Consider the following 22,571-nt stretch of genomic DNA (forward strand, 5'->3'; position numbering starts at 1 on the left):
CATTCACATACTGGATTCGGCCATCATTGAGAATGAGGATGTTAAAGGAGGTGTGATGATTCCTGTTAATTGTTTCAATTGTTCGTCACCATTCAAGATTTAGATGCGGCAGGACTTCAGAACTTTGATTTGATCTGCGGTTGTGGATAGCTTAGCTCTGTCTATAGCATGCTGCTTTCTGCGTTTTAGCATGCACGTAGTCCTGTATTGTAGCTTCACAACGTTGGCAGCTCGTTTTTAGGTATGCCTGCTACTGCTTCCAGCATGCTCTTCTACAGTCCCCATTGAGCAAAAGGTTGATCCCCTGGCTTGCTAGTAACGGAGTGAGGAATATTCCAGGCCACGAGTTTATAGATTATGGTTGAATAAAATGCTGCTGCTGACGCCACCTCATGGATGCCCAGTTTTGAATTGCTAGGTATGTTCTAAATTTGTCCCATTTAGCACAAAGGCAGTGTCACAATGCAATGGAAAGTACCCTCAATGTGAAGGTGGGACTTTATATTCACAAGGACCCTGCGATAGTCACTCCTACCAATGCTATCTTGGACGGATGCATCTGCGACAGGTAGATTGGTGAGGATAAGGCCAAGGAGGTTTTTCCCTCCTGGTGTTATCGCCATCTGACACAGGGCCAGTCTGGCAGATATGGCCTTCAGGGCTCAGTCAGTAGTGGTGCATCCGAGCCACTCTTGATGTTAGATATTGAATTTTCCCACCCAGAGTACATTGAGCCCTTGCCACCCTCAGTGCTTCCCCCAGGTGGTGCTCAACATAGATGAGTACTGATTTTATCCTACTACTAGGATAGGGGCTAGGTGTTAATTAGTAGGAGGTTTCCTTGCCAGTTTTACCTGATGTCATGAGACTTAATGGGGTTTGGAGTCAATGGGGAGGAATATCATGGCCACTCCCTGCCAGCTGTATATCACTGTCATTGTCACCTCTGGTGGGTCTGTCTTGGCAGTGAAACAGGACCTAGCTAGAGATGGTTTTGGAAGATTGAGACGTTGGCTGAAAGGTGTGATTTCTGTGAGTACGACTATGTCGGGCACTAGTCTGTTGGGCAACTTTCCTAATTCTGGCACAAATCCACAGATATGATTGACTAGGCTGGGTGTGGCTTTGTCTTGTCTGAATCCATTGCCTTGGTTGATATCAGGTGGTCCATTCAATTTTATTATAGATTTTCTTATTGCAGTTTTGAGTTGTGGCTTGCTAGGTAGTGTTTAAGTATTTGTAGGAATTCTTGAGACTATAGAGTGCCCTAGAGTGAAATAGAGAGCTTGGCAAATTGGGGTTTGAACTTCCTCTATTCCACTGCTGTAATGCCATCATTTGTATCTCAGGAATGCTGTTCCTCTTTGCTCCAAGATAAAAAAAATTGCACTTGCTGTTTAATGTGCAAATTTCATTTGAAAGTAGAATTGATGAATGTGAATTGCTCAATGTTGATGTTGTTTTTAACCAGGTTTCTGCCAGCCCTGATTACTGCTGTCCTCACAAATCATCTTGCCTGGGTCCCAACAGTAATGCCAAATGGTCAACCACCTATTAAGATTTTCTTGGAAAAACATTCCTCTCAAAGCGTGGATATGCTATCAAAGTCAAACCCTTATAACCCCCTATGGGCCCAGTTAGGTAAGTCCTACTCTAAAGTATGTGTGCAAATTTAGCATCCTTGAGTGATATGGAGAGATTGGGGTTGAGTTTACATTTAGTTTCGCCAATTAATTTGGCACAGTAAAGAAATACTTTTATGAAATAAAGAAATATTACATTGATATAGTACCTTTCACAACCACAGGATATTTGAAAGCACTGCACAGTCAATTTAAGTACTTTTTGAAGTGCAGTGACTGTTATAGTGTAGGTAAGGGGTTGTAATGTGGCAAACAAATGTTGCAGTATGATGCAAAATTTCCAGAACTGCAAGAGATTAGGGAATTTAAGTGTGAGTTAACACCAAAACTACTTGTGCTCATGTTTTCACTGTCCGTTCAAAATATTGGGTTCTGCAAGGATCAGCGCTGGGGCCTCGGCTACTTAGTCTATGTCAATAACTTGGATGGGGGGCTGAGTGTAACATATCCATCCAACTTTGCTGATGATACAAATTTAGGTGGGAAAGTAAACTGAGGAGCACAGAGCCTGCAAAGAAATATAGGTTAAGTGATTGGTCAAGCAAGTGGCAAATGATGTATAATGTGGGGAATTGTGAAATTTCCTATTTTGATGGAACAATGGAAAAGCAGAATTTTTTTAAAACTAGTAGTAGGAGGCTAGTAAATGTTATATAGGGCCATCTGGATGTACTTATACACGAATCACAGAAATATAAACATGCACATACAGGAACCAATTTGGAAGATAAATGGTATGCTAGCCTTTAATACAGACAAGTTGAAAGATCACAGATATGAAGTCTTACAGCATTTATCTTTGGCTTGGCAAGACCCCACCTACTGTACTGTTTAGATCTCCTGACTGAAAGAAGGATATACTTGTCTTGGAGGTGGTGCAACAAAGCTTCACTAGATTGATTCCTGAGAGAGGGTTGTCGTATAAGGACAGATCAAGTAGAACGGGCTTAAATTCTCTGGAATTTAGAAGAATGAGAGGTGATCGCATTGAAAGACATTAAATTATTAGAAGGCTCGACAGTGTAGATGTTGAGGCTCTTCCCTTTAGCTGGAGACACTAGCACTCTCAGGGTAAGAGGTTAAGGACAGTGTTCCCTCCAAATTATGTAGCCATGCAGCAACCCACACAGACTGTGAACAAGTCAGCCCCTTTAAGTTACCAGTTAATGCCGATGCACTTAAACAAATCGGTCACGCACTTTAAAAAAAATTTAAAGGTTAGACATGGTTGGCCATTTCAGACTAGGATGAGAAATGTCTTTGCTGAGGATTGTGGATCTTTTGAATTCTCTACCCCAGAGGTCTATGGATGCTCAGTTGTTTAGTATACTCAAGAATAAAATCATTAAGATTGTTGGGTGCTAAAGAAATCAGGGAAATGGAATAGGGTGGGGAAGCGAAGTTGAGGTCAAAGATCAGCTAAGATCTTATTGAATGGTGGAGCATGCAAGAGGGGTCTGGCATCCTTCTCCTGCTATTTCTAACGATCTTAATTTGCCCAAATCAAACCCCGTTTAGAAAAACCAGCAATGACCCCAGTTAAAATTGTAAGATTCTATCGATTACACTGATTCAGGAAGTTTCTTCAAATTGTGTTCATTTTCTTAGATACATTGGCACTAGTGAGCAAATTTTAAAAACTTTTTCATGTATATAATAATTTAATTTACTAAGAAACTGATTATACCAATGAAACAATTAAATGGTTCAGTTTTTAAAGTTATTTTCAGTGATTTTTAAATCAGCTTACTCACAAGTGGAGGACTGGACACACTTAATGCACAATTTTGCTGACAAACTTGTTTCCAGGGGTATTAATAAAACCGTACCAGTATACTGCCTTTAATTATAGCAAGGGATACATTTTAATGGAAAGACAAAAATAATAATTTTGCTCTATTACACTGCCTGATTGCACTGGTTTGTGGAAGGTTTTACGGTTATGACTATGCAAATGTATTTTAGTAGAAAGCTGAATGTACATTCTAACCAGTGCAATTCCAAGCAGATTTTGGGTGCAATTTTCTGAATATTCCTAGACCAGAAACCCTATCCCATTTTTTTTTTAATTTAAAAAAAAAGTCAAGTATACGATTAGGAACAGAAGTTGTTAAAACTTAGGTGTGGCTGGCTACTTCTCCAGTTCTATGATCCGAGTGGCTGTGCATTTCCTTCTCTCCGCTTGATGAAAGATGTCAATTTGAGTGAATTGCTCATCATTCAGCCATAATCAAGGAAACATAAAACACCTTTAGTTATTCAATTTAATAACGCCTTAGGTCGATCATGAGCTAGTGAATAATATCTAATGTCTCACTATAATTGCTAAAATTTATTGATTTAATGCTTCTTAATTGTGAAGCCCTTGCCATTGAAAGAAGATTCCCATTATAACTCGTGGAATGTTAACTAAATTAGGTCATTATTTATATGGTTCTGGTTTTGATCATTGACCAAAAGATTAAGCTGTCTACATATGGATACTGTTTTGCTGTTGGTCTCAGTTCTGATCTGAATTAATTGTTGTATATGCACTATTATACACAAGTGTGCCCTGAATAGAAACTAACCGTAATTTTATTTTTTTTTTAAATGCCTGATAGCTTGGTGTTGTAACCCCAAAACACAAATGAACCTTAAAGATATTTTAATAGAATTGAAGAGGAAGGCATTGCAATGAGCATAAACTTTCTTCTGCTTCTGGGACTTAGTTTTCAAGTAGGTCAGACTTGGATGAAATCTCTGCTTGTAATAAGCCCCTGTAAAATAGGTTTGGTTAATTGTGTGCTTCATTGCTTTGCGTCCATAGAGCAAAGCTGTCCATAATATGGTACTATTATTCAATCTGTTTGAGCTCTACTGGACTGGAGACCATGATGGGAAATGGAAAATTCACAGTGGTGTAGTGGGGATATTTAAAAACAGGCTGAAAGAGTAAAGTTGCTTTGTTTCCAATAATGCATCTGGTCACGGTAAACCTAAGGGCCTTGTGCTAAAAGTAAAAAGAGCTCTGTTTGTAAGCATTGAAGTTTGTTTACCTCGAACAAAACATCTCCCCTCTCTCAGCTATTGCCATCCCACCCACTCCACCAAAATAACTTCATGTCAAAAATATTTTTCTGATTTTAATTATTTTTTTCTCTGATAGTCGATCTACATGGTGCAATAGGTTCTCCGGTAAGATTAGCCCGGACCGTGCTGATTGGTAAACGACAGGAATTGGTTCAGCGGCTGCTTCATTTCCTCACATACTTCATTCGATGCTCTGAGCTCCAGGAAACCCAACTGGTGGTAGAAGGAGATGGTGAAGCTGAAGTGAGTGAGTCAGTAATGACCACATCCCTGGAGAAAGGAGAGGTGGAAGAGTCAGAATATGTTGTGGTTACGCTTCACAGGAATAAAAGTTCACTTTTTCCAACCATTTTGCAAAATCAAAACTCTCTTTCACGGGACAGTGCTGCGAGTATCTATCGGAGTGAGAAGTGTCCCCTTCATACTGCTAAAGAGCAACATGATATTACTAGGCAGGAAGAAACAAATGATGCATTCATACGATGTCACAGGAAGTTTTGGAAAGCCAATTGCAGTCCAAGCAGTTGTAGTACAAATCTTGCAGCTCTCAGCGGAGAAGGTACCATCAAGCAATACAAAGAAAGCACAAATTACCTTCAGGAAGCTAAAACCGAAACAGTGCTTTCTGTCAAATCTGCTGTTGTAGACCAAAACCTCATCATAGAGCCTATAATCGAGAAACTGCCTCCTGATAAACAGCTGTCTACTTCTGTACCCTGTAGTGCAAATCAACTCCAGAAAAGTCCCAATTCAATGGAAAAAGTTACATTTCAGATTGGTTACTCACTGTCCCCTGACTCTGATACCGAAGCCAAGAGAAATGAGGTCAATGAGGCACTACAGAAGGGCATTGAGGAGCTCAAAAGAACACAGATAGATGAGGTATTGCCCATAACTCTGGACCAAAGCAAAACTAGCAGGATAAAGGACTCATTAACCAATTCATCCAATTCTAAATGGGATCCTACACTTGAAGGAAGTATGAGCCTTTTTGATGAGTATTTTACTGAGGATAATTTAATAGAAACAAAGACCATCGATGATCTTCCTAAAGAGGGTCAGCAGAAAGTTGGGCAACAAGATATTTCAAAAGTAGGACTTTGTATTCGGGACAATGAACAGCAACGTGACTTGAATGGGAACAGTTGCATGTGCACTTGTAAGGCATATGGAATAGATTTAGATTCACATGTACTCAGTTCTGCTGAGCAGGACTATAGAGACAAGGTCTCTATTAATGACCCCTGTGGGGAAGAAGACCGTCTTCAGAAAAAAGCACCCTTTGGAGTTGAATGGGACATCCCTCGAAATGAGAGCTCAGATAGTGCCTTGGGTGACAGTGAGAATGAAGATGCAGCTCATGAGTTGTCTAGACATAGTTACTACAGTACAGAGCAGGATGACTGGCTGGAACAGATGGAGCTACCTTTCCCAGGGTAAGGACACAATATCTCTATGTTGAACAAGAAAATCTTGTAGTGAATTTAGGGATACATGTTACATGGCACATGGACAATGCTGAGCCATGTAGACGGTGAGATTTCTTAATCCTTGACTTCAGCTGTCTTTGCTTCAGGATATTCTGAGAATCTGAAATTGGTAAAGGAGGTGGAGGAGATAACTGACCAGGGAGGCCATTCCCGATTGCTGTTCAGTAACTCCCCTGCTGGAATATGCATGTCAGATAAGAGCAAAGTCAGACCACGTTATAAGAAATAAGAGTAGGAGTGGGCTATATGCCCCCTCAAGCCTGCTGCACTAGTCAGTAAGTTCATGACTGAACTTGATGATACCTCACAATGTCTAATAGCCTGTCAGTGCTTACTCTTTTAACTTACTGCATGAAGAATGGAAGCATGGGAAAAGACGGCAGAAAATGCTCATGTTGACCATGCTCAAATTGGCTCATTGCCTTCAGAAGATGGAGGTAAAGAGAAGAAATTAGAAGAAAAAAGCAAAAGTTAGAGAGATGAAGAAAGTAGGGTCACATTAAATATAAAATATAAATAAAGTTGTGTAAAAACATTTCTCATCCAAAATCTTGTTTTAATTACTGCTTGCTTGTATCAAACTGAACAGGAAGCAACAATGACAGAGAAATAGTGATCCACTGCATAGTGTTGACAGAGCACAGAACCTATTTAAGTATGGACTAGCTTCCCAATTTCTCCACAGTGCCTTTATATTTGAACAAGGTGCCCTTCTAGGAAGGAGTACGGCTATCTCTTTTTAGTTAGGCTACTGCAATCTGCTGTTGCCAGTGCTAGAAATGTTGTGCAGCAATTAATTCAAAATAATTCTTGAATTTTTATGTAGAATATACAGCACAGAAACATTTGCTTAATCAGAGTAGAAAAGGAATTCTGAGTTTGAAGCTTCCCTGAATATGAAGGAAGTTCACTGTATAGCTTAACAACATTTGCTATAAATGCAGACATTGGAAGTGAGCTCTGTCAGTAAAATGTTGTAACACTAAAAATTGAATAGATATGCGATGGGTCACTATCAGTGCATTCTGTTCAGTTTGAAATAATGAGCAAAAAATTGTGTCATCGTGGCAACAACAAGATCAAGATGTGCAGACGTAAGAGCTTTCCTTATTGAATGAGATGTTCAATTTCATATACTCCACTTTTTAGCAAAAGAATAATGACGGGCTCCTGTGAATGATCCTCACACAATTTAAATTGCAATTTCTGTGGCTTTTATTTCAGCAGGTATCAGAAATAGGTTAATTTATGCAGATGCAGTTGAACATAGAACAGCAATAGACTAGTTGAGATGCAGAAAAAGATCACGATTACCATTGGTGCTAAGTAACACAAAAACCAAAATACTACTGATGCTGGAAATCTAACAAATGGAAATTCTCAGCAGGTCTGGCAGCACTTGTGGAGAGAGAAAGAGTTAATGTTTCAAGTCTGTGACCTTTCAGAACTGCCTGTTCTGATAAAAGGTCACAGACCAGTAATGTAATCTTTGTTTCTCTCTCCACAAATACTGCCAGGTGTGCTAAGCAACGCAGTATTTTAGAATAACACCAGCTTATAATTTGAGATTTATTGCCTTGAAGTAGAGGAGAATTCATAAACGTGTTGGACACAAGTTATTTCAGCATTTTGAACTCGAACTATATTCTGCATAATAGAGAATTTTAACATTTTCTGTTTATAGTTTCCCATTTCCATTTGTGTTGCCAAGTGTAGCGTGCTAGTTCCCACGACCAACTCAGATTTTTGCAATTTTATTGAAGTCATGTAATTTGGACAGAAATGGTACTCAGATTTATTTTGCTGCATTTTCATGGGGAAACACTTATTCTGTGTGTTTCTGTGATTTTGAAGTACAAAATGTCCTAGTGTGCTCTGCTTATAGGAAACTATCAGCACTCCATTTACTTTGTGAAAAGAAATGCTTATTGGATGCCTGCTCAAAACTCCAAGTGGATTATTTATATTGGCAAAACATTTCCCAATGGGCTGACCAACCAATTTAGGAACACAGGAAATAGGAACAGGAGTAGGCATTTGGCCCATCGATTCTGCTTTGCTTTTCAACTAAATCATGGTTGATCATCTATCTCAATGCCATTTTCCTGCACCATCCCCATATCCCATTATGTCTTTTATATCCAGAAGTGTATCAAATCTCTGTCTTGAACACTCAATGACTGATCCTTCACAGCCCTCTGGGGTTGAGAATTCAAAAGATTCACCACCCTCTGAAGAAATCCCTCCTTCATCTCCATCCTAAATGACCTAATCCTTATTCTGAGATTGTGTCCTTTGTTTCCCTGGCTGGGGAGTCTAGAACCATCCTTTTTGCACCTACTCTCTTGAGCCCTGTGAGAAATTTGTATGTTTCAATGAGATCACTTCTCATTCTTCTAAACTCTAGAGAACATATGCCCAGTTTGCTCAATTCCTCCTCATAGGATAACCCTGCCATCCTAGGCTTTAGTCTGGTCAATCTTCATTGCACTCTATCAATGACAAGTATATCCTTGAGTAAGGAGACCAAACTTGTTATACTACTCCAGATGAAGTCTGACCAAAGCTCTATACAATTTCAGCAAGACTTCTTTACTTCTGTACTCAATCCTCTTACAATTTGTTACAATGAGGCAGTCATTGTATATTTTTAAGGCAGAGATAGATTGACTGCCTTGTTAATCAAAAAGCTAAGGCTTCTGGGAAGGGAATGTGGAATTGAGGCTGCAATCAGATCAGCCATGATGTTATTTAATGGCAGAGCTGACTTGAGGGACCAAATGTCGCCCTCATCCTTCGTCCTTGTTCTTCGTCATTGTCATCTTCGTCCTCCTCCTCCTCGTCTTCATCTTTGTCATCGTCCTCCTCGACTTCGTATGTTCATATTAAAGCCAACATACTATTTGCCTTAACAAAAACAGAATTACCTGGAAAAACTCAGCAGGTCTGGCAGCATCGGCGGAGAAGAAAAGAGTTGACGTTTCGAGTCCTCATGACCCTTCGACAGAACAGTGCTGTCGAAGGGTCATGAGGACTCGAAACGTCAACTCTTTTCTTCTCCGCCGATGCTGCCAGACCTGCTGAGTTTTTCCAGGTAATTCTGTTTTTGTTGTGGATTTCCAGCATCCGCAGTTTTTTTGTTTTTATACTATTTGCCTTTCATTATTTGCTGCACCTGCATATTAGCTTTCAGTGACTCTTGAACAAGGACACTTAGGTCCCTTTGGACATCATCACATCCTGATCTCTCTCCATTTAAGAAATATCTTTTTTCTACCAAATTGGATAACTTCACATTTATTCATATTATATTCCATCTGCCATGTTCTTGCTCATTCACTTAGCCTGTCCAAGTCCCCTTGAGGCCTCCTTGCATCCTCCTCACAACTCTCATTCCCACCTAGTTTTATGTCATCAGCAAACTTGGAAATATTACATTTTGTCCCCACATTCACTGGTACAGACTGTGAATAGCTGGGGCCCAAGCATTGATCCTTGCAGTACCCCACTAGTCACAGCCTGCCATCCTGAGAATGACCTGTTTATTCCCACTCCGCTTCCTGTCTGTTAACTAATTATCAATCTATGCTAGTATATTACCTCAAATCCCATGTGCTCTAATTTTGTTAACTAACCTCTTGTGTGGGATCTTACTGAAAGCCTTCTAAAAATCCAAATACACCACTCCCACTGGTTCCCCCTTACCTATTCTGACAGTTACATCCTCAAAAAAAAAACTCCCAACAGTTTTTCAAGCATAAATTCTCTTCTATAAATCCATGTTGACTCTGTCCAATCCTATCATTATTTTCTAAGTGCTCAGTTATCACATACTTTAGAATAGATTCTAGCATTTTCCCTACTGTTGATGTCAGGCTAACATGTCTGTAGTTCCCTGTTTTTTCTCTCAAATAGGTTTACATTTTGCTGCATTCCAATCTGCAGGAATTCCAGAACCTGTAGAATTTTGGAAGATGACAAAATGCATCCACTACCCCTACAGCTACCTCTTTCAACACCCTGGGATGTAGATTGTCAGGCCCAGGGGATTTACCAGCTTTGAGTCCCATTAATTTCTCCAATACTTTTCTTTTTACTAATTCCTTTCCATTCATTATTCTTACTGGCCCCTTGGTTCTCTAGTATTTCGGGGAGGATTTTTATCTTCCTCTGTGAAGACAGACGTTTTGGGGAGGATTTTTATCTTCCTCTGTGAAGACAGGCACAAAGTATTTGTTTAGTTTCTCTGCAATTTCCTTATCCCCATTATAAATTCTTCTCTGTCTGTCTATAATAGGCCCACATTTGTCTTTGGTAACTTTTCCTTTTTACTTACCTATTGAAGTTTTCGTCTTTTTTTTGTTTCTCGCTAGTTTACTTTCACATTCTATTTTTCATCAGTTTCTTGATCCTCCTTTGCTGAGTCCTAAAATAATCCCAATCCTCAGACTTTTTTTTTTAGCAACTTTTTAAGTTTCTTCCTTTGATCTAATACAATCCTTAACTACTTTTGTTGAACATGGTTGGATCACTTTTCCTGTTGGGTTTTTGTGCCTCAAAGGAATGTATATTTGTTGTAAACCATTTTTAAATTATTTAAATGCTAGCCATTGCTTTGTCCATTGTCATACCATTTATTGTAGTTTCCCAATCTACCATAGCTAACTTGTCCCTTGTACCTTCATAGTTTCCTTTGTTTAGATTTAAGACCCAAGTTTCTGATTGAACTACATCGCTTTCAAACTTAATATAAAATTCCATCATATTATGGTTACTCTTCCCAACAGGCTTCTTTACAACAAGATTATTAACTAGCCCTATCTCATTGTATAATACTGTATATCTAAAATAGCCCCTTCCCTAGTTGATTCCTGAACATTCTGTCCTAGAAACTACCTCACATACATTCTAGTAATTTTTCTTCCACAGTAGTTATGCTAATTTGGTTTATCCAATCTGTGTGCAGATTGAGGTCCCCCATGACTACTCTATTTCTCTAGTTATAGTCAATAATTTCCTGATTTATACTGTGCCCTACGTCACCACTGCTGTTTGGTGGCAATAAACAACTGCTACCATGATTTCTGCCGCTTGTTGTTTCTTAGCTCCACCCAAACTGATTCTACATCTTGACCTTCTGATCTAAGATCCCCTCACTGATGTACTGATCTCACCTTTATTAACAGTGCTAAGGCACCTCCTTTTCCCTATCCTTCCTAAATGTCAAATATCCTTGAATTCTCCAGGTCACCTTCAGCCAAGTCTCTGAGCATGTTCTAATTGTCATTACATTCACTTCTATTTGTGCCATCAATTAATCTACCTTCTTGCAAATGCTGCATTCATTCAGATAGACTGCCTTTTAAAAAAAAATTCTGTTTGTTAACCCTGTTTGATGCTGGCCTTTGCTTCTGCTGTCTTCCAATTTTGCACTGCAGTTTTGCTTATTACTTTTCTTTCTACCGTTACCAACTTTGCTTCTCTCCTGTCTGAGTTCCCTCTCAGGTTCGCATTCTCCTGTGAAGCTAATTTAAACCCTCCCCAACAGCACCAGCAAATCTCCCCGTGAGGATATTGGTCCCAATCCTGCTAAATGTGTCCTCCTTGATAGAGGCCCCACCTGCCCTAGAACCAGCCCCAATGCCTCAAATCTAAAGCCCTCCCTCCTGCACCATCTCTCCAGCCATACGCTCATTTGCTCTGTCTTCCTATTTCTGTACTCACTAGCACATAGCACTGGGGGTAATCTTGTGATTAATGCCACTGAAGTCCTGCTTTTTAACCCTCCTAACTCTCTCCAATCTGCTTTCAGAACCTCATCCCTTTTTCTAAAATTGTTGGTACCAATGTGCACCACAACCTCTGGCTGTTCACCATTCTCCATAAGGATGGGCTGCAGCCACTCAGTGACATCTTGACTCTGGCACTAAGGAGGCAACTTACCATCCTGGAGTCACGTCACCATTGCAGAAACGCCTTCTATTCCCCTAACTAGTGAATCCCCTACGACTGGTCCTTTCATTTCTCTTCTTCCCCTTCTGTGCAGCTGAGCCACCCATAATAACTCTGGCTGCATCCCTCTGAGGAACCATTGCCCTGACCAGTATCCAAATCAGAAAACAGGTTAGTGAGCAAGATTCACTTGGAATCATTGTTATTGCACAGCTGATGGTAAATGCTGAGTTGTTCAAATCCCAGAGGGAAATTTGAGACAACTGATACAACTATTTTTGCAATTTGTATGTTTCGAGATGCTGGCTTTGAATTCTGTAGTAACAAGACCACCGAGCCTTAAAGGTGTTTACAAAACTGGATGAAACATTTATTAATAAGAGAAATGATTTTAAGCACATATGTCTACAAATTACTACTATAATAACTTCTAAGTCCCCTAATTAATGACTCCCAGTTACACCACCTCCATTAAGGCAACAGTAAGACACATGTTTTAAAAGACCCAGGCAAAAAAAGATGTTACCCTGAACAATCCAATTTAAAATGAGTTTTCTTAACTTCAGTTCATTGTAGACAGCAGCTTGAGGCGCAGATGCTGAAGGCTTTTCACACTTATTAGATCTTAAAATGTCTGCCTTTACACACAGCCTTCTCTCCTTCCTACATATTTTTCACCTTTGAATGCAAATTCCCATTGCTTCACTTTCTTTGGACTTTACCTCCCTGATCATAATTTATCACAGTACCAATTTTACCAGTAATCTTTGGGAGAAATAAACAGTGTTTCTTAACTTCTGGTTAGGTGTAATATTTCAAGCTGGTCTAGTTTATTTAAAAATGCAAAATCCTTTTACACCTTACATTCTAAACGGTATGTTCCTGACAGTCATGCAGTATCTCCCTCATCCTCCTAGACATTCTGATGGTCACCTATTCCTTTGCTGCCCATACTCTCTTGATCTACAACGTGACTGCCTCCCTGAATGTGCTATCCACCTAGTTCTGAGCCTCATGGATGCGCCACAGTGACTTCAGATGTTGCTCAAGTTCCAAAACCCAGTCCTCCAGTTTCTACAGCTGGCGACATTTCCTGCACATGTGGCCACCTAGGCCACAGGAAGCATCCACAATCTCTCACGTCACAAGATGTGCATTCCATGCAGCTGAGCTGTCCTGCTGTGCCTTAACTTTCAGATTATTATAAACTGGAGACTAAAAAGTAGAATTTCTCGCCAGCTACTCACGAATCAGCTCCTTCCCCTGTGCCAACTACAATTTTTATTCCTCATGTCATCTTTTGAAGTCTGCCTGCACTCCCGGCTACTTTTTGTGCCTTACCCAGCTCTTGCTCTGCCACTGTCCAAATGAAGTCTCTCTTTCTGCTTTTTATGCCTCGTGCAGCTCTTGCTTCTTCCTGCTGCTTCCAAGATGAGAAATAGAAAATAGTTGCTTGTCAATCATCTACCTGCTTCCCTGTGATGTCACACTTTGACTTTTTTTCCTTTAAAACCATGGTTTCTGTCTAGTTCCTGGTTACACGACAGCCCAGCTGCTCTCATTGGGGCTGTAAAATGCAGCAAGCGATTCAAAAGTCCATTGACTTCGGTGGACCATAAAATCCCGCCAGTGTAAAATTCTGCCCCTGAAGCCTGTTTAGTGGCTGTAGTGTGTTTAAAATTCCAATAGGTGGTGACAGTGTTATGCTGCTAATGATTTGCACACAGTTTCTCTGAATTATGTGCCAAACAAGGAAGTTACACAAAAAGAGGAACTTAATTTAGGGAGGATAAATGTCAGTTCACCAATTGTGGAATTATCCCCCTAACCTTGCTGCAGTTGTGTGACTTTGTCTTGTCAACTTTGAAGTTATCTTGCATCAGTTATGGGGAACCTGTTGTTGCCTTAACAATTGAATAAAACTTAATTATATATTTTGTGATATGTGGTATATTCTGAATCCCTATGTACGTTACTTTTAATTGTCCCTTATTCTGGAGATGATAAACCATTCAAACTACTTGATCAAGCTCGAACCTACAACTATCTCCTTTAATAGGATTCCATTATTTTACTTATACTTCAGGCTTAGTTATACAGGGATGCCCAAATAGTATAAGACCATAAGACATAGGAGCAGAAATTAGGCCATTCGGCCCATCAAGTCTGCTCCACCATTCAATCACAGCTGATAAGTTTCTCAACCCCATTCTCCCGCCTTCTCCCCGTAACCTTTGATCCCCTTACCAATCAAGAACCTATCTATCTCAGTCTTAAATACACTCAATGATCTGGCCTCCACAGCCTTCTGTGGCAATGAATTCCATAGATTCACCACTCTCTGGCTAAAGAAGTTTCTCCTCATCTCTGTTCTAAAAGGTCTTCCATTTACTCTGAGGCTATGCCCTCGAGTCCTAGTCTCTCCTACTAATGGAAACATCTTCCCCATGTGCACTCTATCCAGGCCTTTCAGTATTCTGTAAGTTTCAATCAGATCCCCCCTCATCCTTCTAAATTCCATTGAGTATAGACCCAGAGTCCTCAAACGTTCCTCATATGTTAAGCCTTTCATTCCTGGGATCATTCTCGTGAACCTCCTCTGGACCCTCTCCAGGGCCAGCACATCCTTCCTGAGATATGGGGCCCAAAATTGCTCACAATATTCTAAATGTGGTCTGACCAGCGCCTTATAAAGACTCAGCAGCACATCCCTGCTTTTACATTCTAGTCCACGCGAAATAAATGCCAACATTGCATTTGCCTTCCCAACTAACAAGTTAACCTTAAGAGAATCCTGGACTAGGACTCCCAAGTCCCTTTGCGCTCCAGATTTCTGAATTCTATCCCCATTTAGAAAATGGTCCATGCCTCTATTCTTCCTACCAAAGTGCATGACTGTATGTATGGATACTTGCTGGGGCTGGCAATAACTAAGACAACTGAGCACTGGTGTGCCACAAAACAATCTGGTCAAAGTGGGTTTAGGCTGTTCCAATCACTGATTTTTGATTGCCAAAGAAGATAGCCAATGTAAAAGTCATAGAGTTGATCTGGTTGTGACTTTGTATACTGAGTTGAAATTTGTGCTTTCCTTCCTTGCTCAACTGCAAATAAAAGAGACACTTTCCAGCCAATGGGAGCCTGATTCTTGCAATGTTGGCCTCAACCGATCAAAAGACAAGTAAAACCTTGGAGAGCTGTGAATTTTTTAATGGGTTCAAATTTAACTTCACTCTTTTTACCTTTCTTTTATAGGTCATATGTAGTTGAAATAAGCTGCAATAAACCCAGTATGGCAAATTTTGGAAGGTCCCTTTTTGGTGGCTATTGCCCTTATTATGTATCTGACTTTGTTCTGCATGGAACAGGCAGTGACGAAAAGCTGAAGCAGTGTTTGGCATCAGATTTAACGCACGCTGTACAAGTAGGTCACTCATTCTATAATTTTGCTCAGTTCATTTCATGAAGTGCATTTCAATTCAACGACTTTATCTCAGTAACCAAACTTCTGCAGTGTAGTTTACATTTATAAATCTGCTTGACCTATTGGAGATTTCTTGGGAGTTGAAGTTGTTTTGGGGTTTGTTTTGAACCCCAGCTTTTTCATTATTGATAACTAGAATCAAATCACAATTTACTAAGGTGTAATGGATATCTCTTGTGCATTATATTTGTCAAGCACCTTGACACTGACAGCGTATTGACTTAAAAACTCAAGAAAAAAATCATTATTTATTAGAGTAAAGAGCATGTTGGAAAATTTAAAATGTTACTTTATTTAGAATTTTTTCTAACCTTTTCATGCTGTGCTCTGTGGGTGAGAGCAGGTGACATGTTCCTAGGCCCCAGCCATTGCAGATTTGCTAAATCCTCTGATGGTATTTATTTTGGAAATACAAAATGTTTGATATTTAATGCTCTGAATCAGAAGATACATTAACTTCTGTCACATTCTTTCTGTTCAGCATCCAGTGTTGGATGAACCAATAGCAGAAGCTGTCTGCATTATCGCGGACTTGGATAAGTGGTCAGTGCAGGTTGCAAGTAGCCAGAGACGCACTACAGACAGCAACAAACTTGGCAAAGAAGTACTTGTATCCAGTTTAGTATCTAACTTGCTTCATTCCACTCTTCAGCTCTACAAACTAAACCTCTCGCCAAACTTTGTGAGTATAATACTGTTAAGGCATCGGTGGGTCCACTGGCTAAAATTCTTCAGATAGATTTACTGATAATTCCTGAAAATAAAACTTGAACGCTAACGGTGTTGGAAATGGCTCTGCCTTGCATCAGTTTCCATTGTACATAAAATGAGAGCATTTTTGGAAACGTTTAATTTTAGCATTCAGCTGTCATAATCTGCACCAATGTGTTCAAATAAATTTTCACTTACCTACTAACATCTCAACCCTGTTTATCCCACTTTAATGTCTTTGGGATTGGCACTGTTGTATCAACATCATCGTTGCTGTTGACCTGCTTCATATCTGCATTGCTTCACCCTTTGACCCCACAAATTTTGGTTGGTCACTTATCCCCATGATGACCATTTCATGAGCCAGTGGGTGATCCATAAATTAGAAAGCACCTATCAGAAAAGCCTGCCTACAGTCTGCCGACAAACCTGATGTGACCATCTGTTTCTTGGCAATCAAATCCTCCTGTTACTGCAGGATCATACTGGTGAATAGAAACAACTTCACACTCCTCCCTCCTTCACATTCTCCATCCTCACATTTTGATATTAAATGAGTGGCAATATTGCATTAAGATCTTGATAGGATGGTACTTATGGAAAAAAGGGATCAGAGATGGATTTTGTAAGAAGGCAGTGATTCCAGTTTGCAAAGGAGAAGGCACCAAAGAATGGAGACTCTGCTGTTTCCAATATCAATAAGGGGAAACTAGGTTAACAGAAGCTGAGGTGGGAGCGAATCAAGAGAGCAGGAGATGGGATTAAACTGTGGAAGTGTAAGATGGGGTGCTAAGTTGAAAGTATATAGAGGAAAGGGTGAAAAAGGATCAGAAAAACTCTGTTGCTTCGTGTTTGATGAATGGACTGATTGACTAAATGAAAGGAACAAATTATATGTGGCACATTTGGATGTTTAGCAGGTGTTTAAAGTTTCACAGGAGGCTTGTTAGCAGACAAGAGGCAGAAGTAATTCAGTGAAGAGAGGTGGGAAGCTATTGGTGCTGGGAGGAAAAATAAGGAATGGGAACATAAATTCAAAGATTCTGGCGCATATAGAGGAACGAAGATGCAAATGTACAATGGCATTTTAGCTTTTATATACAAGACCATAAGTGCACAAAAACAAAAAGCTATGCTTTAAATTTGTTTGTAACAATTTCTAGGCCACAGCTAGAGTGTTTTGATCAGTTTTGGCTGCCATATTATAGAGAATGCAGCGTAGATTAATCAGAATTATAGCAGGTATCAGATAAATTATAGCTGTATGGGAAATTTGAATTATTGGGATTCTTTCCCCTGACAGAGAAGGCCAAAAGTTTTGTAATTATGCAAGGTATGAATAGTGAAAGATTATGTCCTCTGAATCAATGATGAGACATCATCACTTTAAAATTGTTGCTGCAGGTGAAGGAGAAGATTGAGAAATGTCGTTATATTAGAGAGTTTGAAGCATGGAATACTTACAACAAGGAATAGTTGAAATAAAGCTATTGCATTTTTTAAGTGAAGTGTAGATAAGTATTTAAAGCAGAGAAAGCTACAGGGCCACAGAAAATAAGGTAGCAAGATTAGTTTTGGATTGCTCCAGTAGAGTTGAGCCAAAGGGCTCCCTCTCATGCTAGAAATTTCAATGGGTTATTTTGAAAAATAGCCCACCAAGATCAGGAAATTTCTGAACTGTGAAAACTTTATACACTGAAGAAGGGAATGATTCTGTGTGGAGAAAATTTGCTGAGAAGGTTGCAGCGCATTTCAGGTAAAATGACGAAGGATGAGTAGTGTCTCGATAAGATAAAGAAAATAATTTTTTATTAAAGGAAGAGTTGCGGTGTCGACAGGTGGTGTTAAACAATGGGGGTCTAAAGAGGAACAGTTTGGAAGTGAATGAGTTGTTTAAAAATAGAAAAGATGTTGTAAAATGTAGGAGTAGGTTTAGATGAGACCAGTGGGTGAGTGGCACACAACAATAAGGGTGTTTATAAACGTGCTGTAACAAGTAGTCAGATTGGGGCTTCTGTGGTGAATAGAAAATAGTTGCTGGTTGTGAGTCAAATCGAGTTAAAATGTCACTTATCAGGATGAAGTGCTAGATGTGGAGGGCCCTGTTTGCAAGAGAGCAAGCATTTTTCAAGATAATACCGAGTCAGGGGTACAGAGCAACATGTGAAGACTGTGTTGAGGGGGTTTGAGAAATTGATTCTGGAATTCCCTTTACTCCACACTGCCCTTTCTTGCACCACACCACTGATTGTACCAGTAAATTTTTTTTCCTCCACTGTGGTCCCCAAGTAAGGTGAACTTTACAGCACTGAATTGAAAATGTTGAAGTTCATTTTGCAGCACATATAGTCTTAATCAGTAGAAAATAATTTTGTTACTTTTACGCCTGAATTACCTTCGGATTTGAGGCTAGATGGAAAAGAGAGGCTGATCCCCTCCCCCACTTTTAAAGCTGTTGTATATTTCAGTATAGCAGGAGATGGAATACAAATTTACCTTGAGAAATATTGATTCAGATGATGATGTATGGTTTCTTACACAAGATATTGAACTGATTTTGCTTTTTAAAATTTCTTTTGTTTAGTGTATAATGCACCTTGAAGATCGGCTGCAGGAGCTGTATTTCAAGAGCAAGATGTTGTCAGAATACCTTAAGGGCCAAATGAGAGTACATGTCAAGGAATTGGGCATGGTATTGGGGTAAGGATCTGATCTTTGGATTGTGTAAATCTTTTCATGAAGACCATAAAGCTAAATTTGTAATGTTGTGGTGTACACTTTGTTGAAGTGCAACTTCAGAGCCTTGAAATATGGCTTCACACCTACAAACAAATACCCAGTTCCTAATTCCAGATGTGCCATAATTGGGTAGGGAATGGTGATGTCATCACTCCAACTCACTTTTATATGTTGCTTCATGGTGAGAGCAAAGGTCAAAGACCAGGTCACTTACCTGTCAAACCTGAGAGTTTTGGTGCATGTTTTGGTGATATCCAAAAAAAAGGGTAATGAATAAAGCTCTAAAAATAGAGTCTATATATGAATAAAATTCTCAAATTCAGCAGCAAAACACAAAGCGAATTTATTAGTGTATTGACTTTGGTAACACATTTAACCAAATTTATCACCAATTCACGTGAGCCATGTAAGCCAGGAAGGCCCCAGAGTTGGTCCCTAGCCTCTGCTCATTTAGTAGATCTTGGTCTGGAGGATGTCAAAGGTGCTACAAGTCACATCATTGCCCTGGGTTAGGGAGGGGCAATAGGCCAGCCTGTCCCTTTCACTATTCGGTATCTCTTCTGAATGTCAGCAGAATAAAGGAGACTGCTTCCCTGTGATGCTCCCTCCAAACAGCCTGCCAACATTGTTGTCGAGGATCATGAATAATTGGTGCTTTGAGGTAAGGGAGGGCATCTGGCACCTGTTGAATTGTACCACAAGATGACGACAACTGCTTTTAGACAGGGATGTGGATAGAAGAGGTTGCACATATTTGTACATAGCAGCCAGTGCACTGAATAAAATCTTTTCCCCCTGAAGACATTGATTCATGCTGGGGTCTGACAACATGGTGCCATACTATTCTGGTACCTTATTCAAGTCAACCTAGCTCATCACACTTAAAACCTGTGCTTTTGTGTTCATAGATGCACCTTCCAGCAGGTAATGTTTGGCAGAGATTGCTTCCTTTCTGCTGCCTGGCAAAGACTGAATCCTAGACCCTTTCTGGAGGAGTAACTCTTAAGTGTTCCATACCACACAGTCCTTTTGAATGACATTGTTCCACCTTTTTGGCAGTTTTATCACCATTCAGTCAGCTCTCTGAGATGTCCTTTATTTAGCTGCTTACAAATTCTCCCCAGTTTATTTTGCAAGCTTCCAAAAATACATAGAAACGTTTCTCTTTCTCGTATTTTCACAGTTTCCTTCTATGAAAGGGTACAATTACATGGCATTGATTACCCAACAGTAACTTGCTAAAATGATAATTACAGTTTCAACAGTTTTGTATTCATTTGATTCTGGGATGTGCACCTATATATTATCCATCCATAATTGCCTAATGGCACTAAGTCTACCATGTGGTGTGGGATTGGAATCCCATGTATGTCAGATCAGGCAGTGGTGGCAGGTTCACATCCTTGTAGGACATCAGTGAGAGTTTATGTCATAATCAATGGTCATTTTCTAATGTTAATTGACAAATTTGTCAGATTTATTTATAGCATGCAGAAGTTGTGGCTGATTTTTTTTTTTATTCCTCCCTAACCCAAGATACTGAGGTTAATTTTAATGTCCCTTTCAATATCATGGCCCAAAACAGTCTGATTCAGCACAGACTGGAAGTTGAATAGGGGATCTTTGTGTACACTGAATAGACTTCTAGAGTAGGGCATCTCTTTAAAAAAAAGATTTCCAAAGAACATGAGATAGATTCAACATATTTCTCACCAAATATGCCTGTGTCCATAATGACTTCCCAGCTGTTGGTTGTTATGTATTTTCTTTCAACCAAAATGTGCCTGTCAGTAAAATTTAATTAGAAGACAGAAAATAGGTGAAAGTGTGCTGATGCCATTTCTACTTTCCTTTACGGAACTCTAATTTGAAACTACTGCTTCTGTTTCTCCTATCTTAGGATCGAATCCAGTGACCTGCCCTTGCTGGCAGCTATAGCAAGCACTCATTCACCGTATGTAGCCCAGATTCTGCTTTGAATTGCTCAATTGCCAAGTCATGTTAAACCATTGCAAGGGAAAGGATTGCACAGACTGGAAGACAGCACCAAATTCTCTACATTCTCCAAATTTTGTAAATCTTGCTTAAGCGACAAAGCATCTGTTTTAGCTGCATGGAAATGCTACACACAAAATCACAATGGCAGGGGAAAAGAGGCTCTGTTTCAAGGCAAAACAGTCACCTTTCTCAACACTCTTAAACTGTCCACGGTCAAAACAACAATGGAGAATTTTGGAAGAGGAGACCAAAAGGGAAAGTGAAATGTTCTTCAGAGTGAGTGTTTGAACAACCACAATTTGAAACCAAGAGCATGACATCACTGTTTTGTCTTCTGATTAATCTAGAACCATGACCTTGCACATTTGGAAACTTTTTGACTTCAGGGAAGTCAGACTAACCTCTCCTGTTCTTACTGAACCTGAAAATATATTTACGTGTTTTTATTTTTTTGTACCCTTATGGACAGAGTATTTGGAACGAAATGTTTTGTACGTTTACTTTTACAAAAGCCCTATTAAGAATAAACTTCAAAAATGTCTTTTAATGTTTTAGGAAGTACATTGATGTAACTGACAAGCGGTAAACAATGCTAATCATTGCCTTTTAATTGGTGAAATCATTATCTCTGATTGCTGTTGCTATCATTTAAGCATTGAAGCAATGAATATATGGGGAATATAGTCAATAAAATCATATAGGAAAGCCTCAGTCGCGGACGCAATGCATTCATTTGTTTCTATCAGTAACGGTTCTTCAGTCAGCAGATCTGACCCTGACCTATCATTCAAAGAAAAATGTTTTTAATGGGGATGGGAAATCAATTCAATACTGTACTACCTCAGTTAATACTGTACCGAGGGCTTTATTCTGCTCCTAATTCTGTTTCCTAAATTCTAATTTAACTTAGTTTTGTTTTATTGCTCTTTGTTTTCTAATTTTATGTATGGTATTCAACTGAAGGTGCTGATTGTAACAGCATGCTCAAGCACTGGAGCCACATAATAACGAGCAGGACTAATGACAGAGGAAGCATTGGGGATGGTTGGGGTGGGAATTCTGCTTTCTGGTGCGAACAGGACATTTGATCTTTTAAGATGCAGTTCAGAGTCTGGATTGTTGAATATGTGCCTCGGATAGGATATTGTGATGAGACAATCTGATAACTTATTCTTTTGTCCACATTTGGTACATAATATTAATTTTACACTTTTTACAGTTTTTTACTTTTTCATATCCCCAGTTTGATAGCACTGGTTTCACAGCCTAATGAGGCCAAGGTGGGATATTGGGATATGATTTGGCAGGTTGCAATGGCTGTCTTGGCTGTTTTGAATTTCAGTAGTCCACCAATGCTACAAGTAAAATCTTTCAGGAGCAAAAGGGAGAAAAGTTGGAATAAGAGGGTGAAATTCAAGCAATAAACCAAAGTAAATGCAATCCAGTAAAATAACCATCTGCCTCTGAAAATTAAGATCTGTT

The 22,571-nt window shown here is 39.5% G+C and overlaps 1 protein-coding gene across 3 annotated transcripts in view; it reads left to right on the plus strand.

The window, feature by feature from the left end:
* The window catches only part of fnip1 (folliculin interacting protein 1), a 109,654-nt gene extending 87,854 nt beyond the window's left edge, over window positions 1-21,800 (plus strand). For all 3 annotated transcript variants that reach the window (XM_041193262.1, XM_041193265.1, XM_041193263.1), the window contains 6 exons: window positions 1,472-1,641; window positions 4,792-6,151; window positions 15,413-15,581; window positions 16,123-16,323; window positions 18,937-19,052; window positions 20,992-21,800. In XM_041193262.1, the coding sequence (XP_041049196.1) occupies window positions 1,472-1,641; window positions 4,792-6,151; window positions 15,413-15,581; window positions 16,123-16,323; window positions 18,937-19,052; window positions 20,992-21,070 (2,095 nt within the window). In that variant the 3' untranslated portion in view covers window positions 21,071-21,800. The remainder of the gene's footprint in view (window positions 1-1,471; window positions 1,642-4,791; window positions 6,152-15,412; window positions 15,582-16,122; window positions 16,324-18,936; window positions 19,053-20,991) is intronic.
* Window positions 21,801-22,571: the final 771 nt, after the last annotated feature.

Source organism: Carcharodon carcharias, chromosome 8 (genome assembly GCF_017639515.1).
Source record: "Carcharodon carcharias isolate sCarCar2 chromosome 8, sCarCar2.pri, whole genome shotgun sequence".
NCBI classification, from domain to species: Eukaryota; Metazoa; Chordata; class Chondrichthyes; order Lamniformes; family Lamnidae; genus Carcharodon; species Carcharodon carcharias.